This window comes from Acinonyx jubatus, chromosome D3 (genome assembly GCF_027475565.1).
Source record: "Acinonyx jubatus isolate Ajub_Pintada_27869175 chromosome D3, VMU_Ajub_asm_v1.0, whole genome shotgun sequence".
In the NCBI taxonomy this organism is placed as follows: Eukaryota; Metazoa; Chordata; class Mammalia; order Carnivora; family Felidae; genus Acinonyx; species Acinonyx jubatus.
In genome coordinates, this window is record NC_069392.1 from 18,751,637 (window position 1) to 18,764,914 (window position 13,278).

General features: G+C 50.3%; 1 protein-coding gene across 6 annotated transcripts in view; it reads left to right on the forward strand.

Moving 5' to 3' along the window:
• CABIN1 (calcineurin binding protein 1) overlaps positions 1-13,278 on the forward strand; it is a 152,873-nt gene that overhangs the window by 23,845 nt on the left and 115,750 nt on the right. For 5 of the 6 annotated variants that reach the window (XM_027044097.2, XM_053205910.1, XM_027044096.2 and 2 more), the window contains exons 8-14: positions 1,234-1,383; positions 4,303-4,589; positions 6,023-6,191; positions 9,376-9,512; positions 10,047-10,264; positions 11,789-11,867; positions 12,451-12,638. In XM_027044097.2, coding sequence (XP_026899898.2) covers positions 1,234-1,383; positions 4,303-4,589; positions 6,023-6,191; positions 9,376-9,512; positions 10,047-10,264; positions 11,789-11,867; positions 12,451-12,638 — 1,228 coding nt within the window. The remainder of the gene's footprint in view (positions 1-1,233; positions 1,384-4,302; positions 4,590-6,022; positions 6,192-9,375; positions 9,513-10,046; positions 10,265-11,788; positions 11,868-12,450; positions 12,639-13,278) is intronic. The other variant, XM_053205911.1, reaches the window with a different exon arrangement.

Consider the following 13,278-nt stretch of genomic DNA (forward strand, 5'->3'; position numbering starts at 1 on the left):
TAATCATGGTGGTGCCTCCTTGGCTCTCTGCTGCCCTCCTTTCCTACTGCCCTGCTGGCTCTTGGCATTCACCAGCTGTCCTCTGGATGTTTGCAGTAACCTGCTGTCCACCTTGCCTTCTTACCATTTCCCTTTGTAGGGCTTTGCTCCCAGTGATTCCCATGTTCAGTGTCCCAGAAATGACCTTGACCCTGTGCCACCCCTGCCTTGCCTCTAGGACAAAGCACATGCTCAGTACATCACCTAGGAGGTCCTTTACAGTCTGACCCCCTTGGTTCTTCTCCTTGCTTCCCCCTTCTCCCTCCCGGGGGAGAAGAGTGCCCTGGGGTCCCCAACAGATTCCAGGCCTGGCCCCGTTGTGCACTGACCTGTCCCTGTGCCCTGGCTCCCTCATGCCCTCACCTGGAAGGCATCTTTCCGCCTCTCCACCTGTTGTGCCATTGCTCCATCTTTGTGTTCCAGCTCACAGGTCACCTTTGGTTAGCTTTCCAAACTCTGGCTGTCTTCTTCCCCCAACCCTCCAGATGAACCAACTCCTCTGTCCTCTGGTCCTTGGCCCTTGGAACTCAGCTGGTGATGGATATTTATCTCTGTCTGTCCCTTGTGAGATTATACTTCTTGTTCATATCTATCCTGATGGTGTTAACCGTCTTTGGAGAGAGATAAAATGGAAAAATAAATCCATAAGCAAGTGACTTTGTAGTAGAGCCCTGCTGAGAGGCATCAGGACACCCTGGGCAGGAGGGCAGGTATTGCTGGGCCACCTCAGGTGGAGGTGTGTCTGTGTGAGGGCACCTGAGGCCTCAAAGCCCCCACCCACCCTTTCTCTAGTTTGGATATACCAGGGACTTTGGTGAGTTTGGGGGGTCTGATGACTTTTTTGGATAGGACAGGATAGGAAAGTTCTTTTAAAATTCTCTGTACATAATTGAGAGCAAGGTTATATTTTTCTGTGGCTTTTCTGACATTACTGTCGTATTGTTAATACATATGAAAACCCTTTGCTCAATTTTGAATTGTAGAAGGAACAAAGGGTATTAGTCACTTCTAGTGTATGTGGGTATTAAGAATGGTAATTACTGCCCTTAGAGGCCAGACTCAAGGGGTTATTTTATTTGTAAGAAGAATGAATACAGATTAAAGGATATTAACTTAACTGCATCCCTGTCTGTAAAATTTCAGCCTTGGCTCTAGTTTGTGACATTATAATTTCTGTGTCTTACATGGTTTTAGTGACATGTCAATCCATGATGTGTCAGTGAGCGCAGCTGAGACGAAGGCCATTGTAGAGGAGGCCCTGGGGCTGCGGAAGAAGAGGCAAGCGTTGACCGTGCGGGAGAAGGAGCCAGACTTGAAGTTGGTGCAGCCCATCCCCTTCTTCACGTAGGTCGTCATCTGGGTCTCTGGGGTTGCTGGGTTGGCGGGTGGACCCTGCACAGGAGGGAGAGGCCCCGAGGCCTGAGCCCGGGCTGATGGTGTGAGTGGGAGCTGGGTCCACGTTGGAAAGATGCCTAGAGGCGTGCACTTAACTTGCTGGTTGCCAAGAAGCAGGCCAAGTCTCTCACAAGTGTGCCTCGTCTAAGTCTCTCTTTGCTCTTGCCGTTCTTGATGCCAGCCACCTGCCACCTCCCTGTAAACCCCTTCTCAGTCTGCCCTTCCCGGAGGGGAAAATGAAACTAACATTTGCCAAGCACTGGACAGGAGGAAACTGGGTTCAGAGCAGTGAAATGGTGAATGGAGAGTCTGGAGTTGATCCCAGGTGTGGGTTCTGTGGCTCTTGAACCCATGGTCTCCCTCAAGGGCTATGTGGGATGCACTGAAGGATGGGCTTCAGGATAGCCTTTGTGAATCCCACAGTGTGTGAGCGGTCCCCAGGGAAGAGAAAACTGGTATTGGCAGCCTCCCAGAGTTGGGGTCATTCTGCCCCCTCGTGAGATCTGGCGTGCAGTTTTTGTTTTTAAAATTCTGACATTGAATCCTGAATCTTTAAATTTAGTATGCTTTGACAGCAGTGTTCTCCTACTCAGGTGTTGTCACGTAGTGGTCTGCAGCTTCTGCCCTGGATCAGGCAGACCCGGGGCTGGTGTTGGCACCCATAAGTGGGTGACCCTGGGATACTACATGCCACTCCCTAAAAACAGGGAGAGCAACCGTCTCTTGTAGGGTTGTCATGATATTGAAATAGAGCAGCTTTGGCCAGCACAGAGCCAGCACCTGGCACATGCTCAGGAGGAGCTAGCTTTCGATCCATGGTATGACTTGCTGGTATGTTTCCACATGTTGAGTCTGCCAGGAATGTCTTCCCGCCCGGACCCTGAGACGGTTGGAAAGTTGGGGCTGCTCTGCCATCTAGTCAGATGACCTTCCCATTATTTTGTCGGCTGGGTCAGGAGCCCCATTCTGTTTGAGTGTGTGGGCTCCCTAGCTAAGAGGTTTGGGACTTTGGGAAGGACCCTGGATGTCTCCCTGTTACAGTGAAGGAGAGAAAGGCCTGAGAACGCTGGAGAGCATCCTGGTGATGTGACTAGAGAAGAGAAGCTGTGAAACCAGTGTCCAGCCTGCCCTCATGCAGGCGGAAGGCTAAATGGAAGCATGAGGGGGGTGGGCTTGGCTGGAGGAAGCACTAGTTGGTAGTGAAGTCCAGGATTGGGTTATTAGAGGAAGAGTGCGGAGATTCTCTCTCTCTGGGAGGGTGGGTGGGGCTTTTAAAATAACCACTGTCTATTATAGGCCTCAGCACACTCCTCCCACAGAGGACTAGATGGTAGATGCTTTAGGCTTTGTGGGCCAGGTCTCATCTCTGTTGTATAGTCTTCTCGGGTATGTGTGTGTAACAACCCTTTATAAATGCGAATATTGTTCTTAGCTTGTGGGCTGTACAAAACAGGCTGTGGGCCACAGTTTGCCACCCCTTGGTCTATTCATTGCCTAGGTATATGAAATTGTGTATTTAAGGCATTAGATATAACACAGATGGTGAGCAAATTTTTCCCCATCTGCACGTAACCCTTACTGAAGACTGGAAAAGAACAGGTAAGAAATCCCTTCTGGTCCTAGGAGCCTCCATTTGGTTAGGTTCTGGATTTTAAAGCATCTTCCATTTGTATTCTTTCCATAGCATTTCCTGGGTGCCAGCTTCATGCCAGGCACTGTGCTCTGTGCTGGGGACTCAGTATGGTGGGACCTGGTCCCTCTCTGGGGGCATTTGAGGGGTAGTCGGTCACCTGGAAGAAAAAGCACATGCCTCATGCTGAGGAGCCTTCGAGGAGAGTAGCACAGCACCTTGTGCAGAGCTCATAATGGAGTGTGCACTGCTTTGGGGTTCAGGGAAAGGCTTAGGTGCTAGAGCTGGAGTCTGACAGGAGTGGCAGAGGGGCTGGGATGTGAGTGAGAGCCTCATCGGGGGTAGAAAGAAGCCTGTGCAAAGTTCCTGTGGTATGTAGGGGTATGATTTTGTTTGTAGAATCGAAAGAAAGCTAGCATGGTGGGAGGGTGGGGGTGGAGTGTGAGGTGAGGCTGGGTCAGTTGGCTGGACGAGGCCATGTGGCGCCCTGAGGCTGAGGGTGTGATTTTTAGCCTGAGAGCATGGGAAGCCAATCAGAGATGGGTGGGTGGATATATCGTGCCACACCATATCGGACCACAACACAATATATAACAACATAAAGCATGAAGCGAGAGACAGCGTACAGTATATCATACCACACCACAGTAAGACAGACACCTGTCATAGCACATAGCACACAGCATACGACATACGACATAGCACACACCACAGCACACAGTGGTCTTGGTTTGCCATGCTGCAGGCCTCGGCCCAGGTGGGGACCCACTGAGATGCTGCTCCCAAGGGGCCCTGCCCGAGGGCCCATTCAGCCGCTTTCGACCACATCCCTGTTAGCAGCCCCTCTTCACCTTCCTCTCCCCCAACCAAAAATAGGATTAGTGGCATCAGAGAAATGCCACAGATGAATTAAAAATTCGACCTTGTAGGGAAGGAGCTTTTGAAGTGAGTCAGTGGTTTTCATGCCTGCTTGGTGGAGTCTGAAGGTACCTGAGCTGCTTCACGGCTTGTGCCAGGGTGAGGGCAGGAGGCTGCTGGGCCCTGCTCCTTCTGCTCGGTCTGCTCCACCTCAGTGGTGTTAGACTCGGGATTTTGTCTGTACCGATGACGACAAAACCGTGAGCACTCGGCCTGCCCTCATGGAGATGGCAGTCGTGGGGCCAGTTCTGCCGCCTCTCCACAGGCTTGGAGCACCTGATTATGGGTGCTGACCAGGTGTGGTGACCCTCTTCTTGCAGCTGGAAGTGTCTCGGGGAGAGTTTACTGGCCATGTACAACCACCTCACCACCTGTGAGCCCTTGCGGCCCAGCCTCGGCAAGAGGATCGACCTGTCTGACTATCAGGACCCCAGCCAGCCTCTGGTGTCTTCTGTGGTGGTGGCACCTGTCAGCGTGATCCAACCAAGCCCCATCCCTGCCAATCCAGCTGTGACTGTGGCAGAACCCGTGGTCTCCTATGCCCCTGTGGCTGCAGCCAGCTTCCCACTGCATAGTCCCAGCCTGCTGGAGACTGGTGTTCCTGCAGGTGAGGAAACCTCTTGGGGTCACTTCTGGGGAGGCCCCATTTGCTGGGCAAGAATGAGTGTTGTGATGCCCTGGCCTCTCCAGAGAGATGGGTCTTGCTCATGCTCCTGGCTCAAGGTTTAGGTGGGAGCCCCTAGCTCTGCAGGGGAGGCTTGGCCACAGGGCTGCTGCTGGTCAGGGGTCACTTCAGCACTGAAGCCCCCGAGGGGAGGGGGTCAGAGCTCAGGGATGCAGCTGCTTAGGACTGCTAAACGCCTGGCTAGTAGGTCCTGGCATAAAGGTTGCTCTTCCCACTTGTCATATGTGAGCTGGCAGGTCCCTTTGCTGGTTCTGCCCTGTTGCTGGCCATGTGCCATAGCACTGGGCACTGCTGTGCGCTGACATTGAGGGTGACATTGACCTTAAAAAACAGTCTGTAACGTGGATGGAACTGGAGAGTGTGATGCTAAGTGAAATAAGCCATACAGAGAAAGACAGATACCATATGGTTTCACTCTTATGTGGATCTTGAGAAACTTAACAGAAACCCATGGGGGAGGGGAAGGAAAAAAAAAAAAAAGAGGTTAGAGTGGGAGAGAGCCAAAGCATAAGAGACTGTTAAAAACTGAGAACAAACTGAGGGTTGATGGGGGGTGGGAGGGAGGGGAGGGTGGGTGATGGGTATTGAGGAGGGCACCTTTTGGGATGAGCACTGGGTGTTGTATGGAAACCAATTTGACAATAAATTTCATATATTGAAAAAAACAGTCTGCAAAGTTACCACTATATGATAATATATTTTTTAATGGTTTTATTGATTTTTTTATAATCAATGTCAATGAAGTTATAAAAAAATTTCAGACAAAAGTTCCAAGCCTTTTCTTGATTTCTGTGTCCCTGATAAAAAGAATATCTAGCAGTTAAAGAAGTTTCTGAATGAACATGTATGTTGGTTCTAACTTTTTTGCTTAATCATACATGACAATCACACATAACACTCCTCTACTCTCTGTGTAATGCATACGATTCTCTTGCTTGTGTCCTATCATTGGGTGCTTAGAAGGTCCTGGGCAGTGGGCAGAATCAATGTCGCTGCTGTTTGCTCTGTGATGTCCCAGGTACATCCACTGAGGCGCCAGAGGCACTTGCAGCCAGTGGGGGTGGGGTGGGGGTGGACAGGGAGTCTTTGAGACCCTGGTGTTCTGTAGCTGTGGGAATAATCTTGAGATTTGGCTTTTGGGTTCTGTGAATTCAAGCAAGGTATGAGTTAAGTATTTTGAGTTTGAAATTAACTTTATTCAGGACTCTTATTAAAAGATGAACAGTTACTTGAATGTCAGAAATAAAGATGAAATACACTGGTGGAATTAGAAAATTAGGGGCACTAATGTGCCTCTTTGGTGCGTTTTCTTACCTCTGCCCCTTATAAGATTTCAGTTTGCACTCTTTGTGAAGGTGATGTTTCTGGGGGAGATAAATCCAAGAAAGGAGTAAAACGGAAGAAGATTGCAGAAGAGAGTGGAGAGACCGCGAAGCGGCGTTCTGCCCGTGTACGAAACACTAAGTGCAAGAAAGAAGAGAAAGTAGACTTCCAGGAGCTTCTGATGAAATTCTTGCCATCTAGGTACTATGCAGATGTTTTCTCATTTGCAAAAATAAGCAAACATATAAGCCTCCAGCCTGTGCCACCAATAAAGTTTTTCCTTCCATTGCCACCCCCTCCCTGGCATCTCCTTTGTGTCCCCATGACATCTGTGCCAATAGCCAAAGCACAGATGTCACTGGTTTGGGGTCTTGGGTTCTTCTCACTTCTCTTCCCTCTGAACTTCCTGAGTCAGGAGCCATGACTTGCACATCTTTTGGAGGACCGCATGCTCCTTGGGCCCTCAGGAGATGGATGGATCACCGAGCTAGAGGCTACTCGCCCATGTCCTCATGCGTGCACAGACACCCACTTGCTGGGAGGCCTAGGGCTACTGCTGTTGGAGTGCAGACTCTGGGAAACCCCACAGAAGGGAGCACCCATTCCGCTTTGGGGAAGAGTATGCGTGCTTGGTTTCTCCAGGCTCAGTAGGATTCCCTCAAATTCTGAGGAGGAAGAGGATAGGTTTGTAAATCCTCTTGCTTTCGCCAGTTCCTAGTGTTTTCAGAGAAGCCTCAAGGGAGGAGCAGTGCCCAGGCTGCCCCAAGTTGGGAGGGGCCTGGGCTCCAATGTTCCTTAAGCCTGTTTTCACTAGGCCTCTTGCTTTTTGTCCTTGTCTCCCTACCTCCTCCAAAGGTTCCCGGGCTCTTGGTTCCTGAGTCATCCTGGGCACCTTTGTTTATGGTACCAGTAGGTGGGCTTCCTGATGCCTCCTCCCCTGCTCTTAGCTGAGTGGAGAGAGTTGTGCTGTTCCATCATCTTGCTGCCATCTGACATTTGGTGGGCATGTTTCTTGTCTGCTAGGGCTTCCTCTCCTATCCCCTGTGTCTTTGTGAGTTCATACCTTTTTATCCCTTCACAGTTACTGGAATAGTTTGGGAGGTAACTGTGTATATTCAGCAGGCTGGCTGGCTGGCTGGCTGGCTGGCTGGCTGGCTGGCTGGCTTATTTATTTATTTATTTATTTATTTATTTATTTATTTATTTATAAAGAGAGCTTGAGCAGGGGAGAGGGGTGGAGGGAGGGAGGGAGGGGGAGAGAGAGAGAGAGAGAGAGAGAAAGAGAGATTGAATCTTAAGCAGGCTCCATGCTCAGCATGGAGCCCGATGTGAGGCTTTATCCCATGACCCTGGGATCATGACCTGAGCTGAAATCGAGACTCAGACTCAGACGCTCAACTGACTGAGCCACCCAGGCACCCCCCCCCCCCCCCCCCCTGCCTTTTGCATCTTTAACCAGGAGTCCTCAGCTGGTGATTTGGCCTATGCCAGTTTATTTTCACGGGTGACAATAGCCAAGTGCAGAAGGAGGAGCCAAAAGCTTTAGATGGATTGTGAATCCATTTTATAGCAAGATTCCCATTTTCTTCATTTGTTGTCTTTCTTTTGGAGGTGGAAGTAAAGTGCTTGGAAATCAGGGTTGTTCTCTCTAAGTAGAGGATGTGATCAGTGCTCTCTGATAAATTCCTCTTCAGGGTTAGGGCCAGGAGCAGGTCTCCCTTCAGGACAGCTGCAGGTTGGGGCTGTGGCTGATGATATCAAGAGGTCTGAGTGACCCATTTCCCCATCTTCCCCTCAGCCCTGCTGAAGGGGTCTTGCCTTTTTTTTTTTTTTTTTTTTTTTTTACATTAAAACATTTTTTTTATGGGTATCTGAGTGGCTCAGTTATTTAAGCATCCAACTTCGGCTCAGGTTGTGATCTCACGGTTCGTGGGGTTGAGCCTTGTGTCGGACTGTAGGCTGACAGAGCCTGGAGCCTGCTTTGGAGTCTGTGTCTCCTCTGTATCTCTGTCTCTGCCCATCTCCCGCTTGTGCTTGCCCTCTCTCTCAAAAATAAATAAACATTAAAGTTTTTTAAAAGTAATCCCTACACCCAACGTGGGGCTCAAACTTACAACCCTGAGATCAAGTATCGCATGCTCTACCCACTGAGCCAGCCATGTGCCATTCTTGCCCTCTATTCTTGCGCCATTCCTATGTGGAATGGTTTGTGGCTTTTTTATCTTTATTTATTTATTTAAAAGAAAATTTTTTTTTTTTTAACGTTTATTTATTTTTGGGACAGAGAGAGACAGAGCATGAACGGGGTAGGGTCAGAGAGAGGGAGACACAGAATCTGAAACAGGCTCCAGGCTCTGAGCTGTCAGCACAGAGCCCGACGCGGGGCTCGAACTCACGGACCGTGAGATCATGACCTGAGGTGAAGTCGCCGCTTAACCGATTGAGCCACCCGGGCGCCCCTCTTTATCTTTATTTTGATTGTAGGTTTCCATGTCTGCTTCTTCAAATGGTCAGGCAAGAACAACATGACAATTCACCTGCAGTAGCCACTATGGGGGTGTGTGTGCAATGAATGAATGAAGTGATTGAAAAGTGCCCTATTTTATGTGTTTATGCTTCAGGGTTGTTTGGTTGAGGGGAAGCTACAAGGAAGGCCAAAACGTGGTCGTTGGGAGGTGCTGAAAGAATGGTCCTCCCCAGGCCCACGGCTTTGTGAGGAGCCATTGAGGGACCAAGCTCAGAAGGGTCTTCTGTGCCCTCATACGCCACTCACCCACTTTATCCTTGCTAGCTGGGCTCCAGCTTAGACCAGGTGTACAGGTCTTAGAATGTACACCTGGTGTTATTCTGGCCTGTGCCTCTGTATCTGTCCTGCTGCTTTGCACAGCCAGTCCCTTCTCTTCCATTGTCCACATAGACATTACCCCCTCTGAGAGATCATCCTGACTCAGCTCTCTAAAGGAGGTCCCCTGTGACTCTGTCTTAAGCACTCTCTGGTGGTTGGTCCTCATGTGGGCTCTTTGTCTTTGTGTTTCTGTATATTTTCTGTCTCTCCCATCAGAAGGCAAGTTTACTGTGGGCAGGTTTTGCCACACTAACAGCTGAATTTCAGTGTCTGGCACATGCCTGGTCACCAGTTGATCAGGGATCAACACATCCTATTGGTGGGATGAATGAATGAGTGAGGGTATAGACTAGATACCAGCTCACAAAGGCCTAGAAAGAGGCAGAGCCTCCCGGAGGCCTGGATTTTGGATCCCGCCACTCGCTCATTAGCATCTTCCCTCTTGCTCAGTTTTAGTTTCTCTCTTTGGAAAAATTCGCGTGCTTGTTTCAGAATGTGTGGTGTGGTATCACTTTTGTGATTTTGGTGTGTTCCATGCAGGCTAAGAAAGCTGGACCCGGAGGAAGAAGATGATCCCTTTAATACCTATGAAGTCCAGTCAGAAGCCAAACTGCAAAGCTTCCCGAACATTGGACCTCATAGACTGTCATTCGACTCAGCTACATTCATGGAGTCTGGTAAGAATTGAGTAACTTGTGGGAATTCTTCCTCCCATTATTCTGTATAGCCTGCTTAGGTTTTGTACTGGGAAAATGGTTCTGGGATAAAGTATGGTCAAGGGTTTGCCTGGATTTGTCTTGCGCCTGAGCTCCGTGGTCAGCTGGGAGGTCTGCTGAAATGTCTGGGCTCGTACTTGACTGTGTTCCCTGAAGGACACGTGCTTCAGGCTGAAGCCAGGGGTATGGCCTTGCAAGTCAAATGCACATGACACAACTGTTGAGTGCATGTTGTAAGGTAGCGCATGGAGGTTGGCCCTTCAATACCTATCTGAGGCCTGGAGGTTCAGAGAAGCTTGCTCATACCTGGTGAGGGCTGGAGCCAGGATTGGGGCCCAGCAGCCTGGCCTTAGCACCACTGTGTAGGAGGACATAGGTGCTCTCTGCCTCTGCCCCTACCCTGCCCCGCCCCTGCCTCTCATCTCCCAAAGAAAATGGGAGACCCTGGCATAGAAGGTCCTTCATTCAAGTCAGTTGTTTCTCCCTCCCTGGCAGAGAAGCAGGATGTGCATGCATTCCTACTGGAAAACCTGACCAATGGGGGCATTCTGGAGCTGATGATGCGCTACCTGAAGGGCATGGGCCATAAGTTCCTGCTGAGGTGGCCGCCGGGCCTGGCGGAGGTTGTGCTCAGCATCTATCACAGCTGGAGGAGGCACAGCACCAGCCTGCCCAACCCACTGCTGAGGGACTGCAGCAACAAGCACATCAAGGTCAGGTGGGCCAGGGGCCTCTTGAGGGCTATTGTCAGACTGGGACCAGGGGATGGGCACAGGGACCTTCCGTGGGTATGGAGTTACTGTCATGTTGAGCTACCTCCATTTGTGGGCCTGGGACTGGGACCTGGGCCCCTGGAGAGTCATGGGACCTGGTTTGTGTCTAGAGAGATCCCTGGAGGCTGAGTGGAGGCTGTACGTGGGGCTGAGAGTGGGCACAGGGCCATTAGAAGGCTGTTGCCAGGTGAGTGACTGTGGTGGCACTGGGGTGGAGGGTTCTGTAGGTAGAGCTGACAGGATGAGCTGCAGGTGGAGGTGAGGGAATGAAATGGTCAGGGAGAGGGTGCTTCTAGGTCTGGCTCAGGTACCAGGGCTGGTGGTGGAGTGGTGGAGATGGAGGGGAGCCAGTGGAGAGAGTGGGCAGAAGTGGAACGTTTGGCTGTGTTCCAGGTGCCAGGGACTGTTAGCGTTTTGTTTAGCAGGTGAGAAAATAGAAATACAGAGGCTAAATAGGTTGCTTAGGGAAGTGGTGGGGGCCATTGGTGGTAGGGGGCTAACCCTTGCCCAGCCTACCAGCTGACTGCACTCTGCACTCCAGGCTCCTCCACTCGGTGCTTCCTGAGGCTCAAGGGAATACTGGATGCTCTGGTGCCCTTCTCCTGTTATAGGAGGAAGGCTGGGTGCCGGGAGGGGTGTACTGGGAGCTTTAGGGCCCATCTGGGTGGTCTTTCTGGCTGGGGGCACAGAAAGTGGAGGAGCTCGGGGTTGACAGGTCCTTAGGGCAGTGTGGAGGTACTGGGACAGCTCAGGGACTGTGTCCTGGCAGCTGCTGCTCATTAAGTCTGTTCCCCCAGGGGCAGTTTGGAGTGGCTGGAGGAGGTGAGGCTTTGGTTTCCTGACAAACCAGGTTGATTATTTCTCTGCTGTGCCTGCTTGGCAGGTGCCTCCTTATCTCCGGACCTCAGCTTCCTTATGTACTCTGGCCTGACCCAGTCACTTTAAAAAAAAATTTTTTTTTTAATATTTATTTTTTATTTTTGAGAGAGAAGAGAGCATGACTAGGGGAGGGATCAGAGAGAGAGGGAGACACAAAATCTGAAGGAGGCTCCAGGCTCTGAGCTGTCAGCACAGAGCCCAACGTAGGGCTCAAACCCACGAACCATGAGGTCATGACCTGAGCCTAAGTCAGATGCTTAACCGACTGAGCCATCCACGTGCCCCTTGACCCAGCCACTTTTAAGGCTTAAGTGCTGTAGTATGGATGCAACATCTGGCCTGGTAGGTGACAGAGATGCCTCTTCCATTGGGCAGTCCCTTAGGACTGAAGGCAGATCTCTAGCTCCTTCCAAGGAGGATCCATATGCCTCTTTTTATGTCCTGGCAAGTAGCCACTGATTATAAAAGGAAAGTAGGTTTACTTTATCAATTTATCAAAGTAAATTTTAGTTTCATTTCATCCCATCCATCACTGTTTAATAACTCTGTAACTCCATTCCTGACCTTCCGGTACCTCTCCTGCAGGATATGATGCTGATGTCTCTGTCCTGCATGGAGCTCCAGCTGGACCAGTGGCTGCTGACCAAGGGCAGAAGCTCTGCAGGTAGGAGGCATTCTGTGTTCTGTGGTAGGAGTAATTTTCTGAATCCTCAGCAACCAGGAGGTAATGGGAGTGGGGAAGCTGAGTCATGGAATTCAGACTTAGTTTTCAGTGGGCACATTTCCTGGGTTGGCTTGTTGGGCCAGGGAAAATCCAGAGTCCCAGAGAAACCCCTTGGACACTCAAGAAATAGTTAGCAGTAGCTGAGCTCCCAGAGGAAGTCACCTGCCTGCTTTTTTTCTATTCAGGATTAAAGAAAATAGGATCAGATTTATCAGGTTATCACTTGATAATTTATGTGTCCCAATAATTTTCCTGGATGATGTGGGTCATTCTGACTTTTAAACCACTACCCAGTGAACAAAGTTCAATATGTAAAATGAGGGCCCTTGGAGTCTCTGCATCTCTCTGAGTCTCTGACTTCTCTGATCCTTGTCACTTGAGAGGCTGTAAGGCTCCAAGGGGCTCAGGGCACTCCAAGACACTAAAGCAAGTATGGCGAGAGCTGAGGGCAACCTCTAGGGAGGAGAAGGGTGTTTGGACCGTACACATGAAGCTGACTTGTTCTGGCCTGAATGGTTTTCAGTGTCTCCTCGGAGCTGCCCCGCTGGTGTGGTGAATGGCAGGTTTGGGCCTGATTTCCCAGGAACCCACTTCCTGGGTGACCTCCTGCAGCTATCATTTGCCTCATCCCAGCGGGACCTGTTTGAGGATGGCTGGCTGGAGTTTGTGGTCCGTGTTTATTGGTTGAAGGCTCGGTTCCTGGCATTGCAGGTTGGTTCTGCAGTTGGCATTCCCTGGCACCCAACAGGGAGGGAGGAGAGCTAGACATGGTGTTGAGGATTCATGTGTATGTGCACATGCAGCACCTGCCTGACACTGGGCTCAGAGTGAGGAAGTGGGACGTGGGGAATTTTCAGATCGCAGATACCCCAGCATGGCCCCCAGTCTGTACAGCATATGAGCACGACCACAGAGCTCTGGAAGGAATCTCCTGTGCCCCCTGTAGACCCCCTCACTCAGGATTGCCTTGCGGTCTTGAACCCTTTGCCTGTGTTTTCCTGAGAGAGCCTGAATGAATGCACAAATGGATGCAGAGCTTTCTAGAAGGGGAAACCTTCTGTCTTGTGTGAATTCTCAGAAGGCTTCTCCTCAGAGCCTGGTCTGGATGGCCAGGATATACCTGGTGGTACCCAGTACACTGTGGTGGAATGAATAAGATTGTCATAGTTGGTTCTGGAATTAGATAAGCTTAGGTTCTAATCCTGGCTCTGCCATTTATCTGTTCATGATCTTGAACAAGACACTCAGCCTTCTTCAAGTGTCCTCAGTGTTCTCATCTGCACCATGGGAGTTAATGATACCTTTCCTTAGAATTGTGGTATGAATTATTCATTCATTTGTTCATTCATCC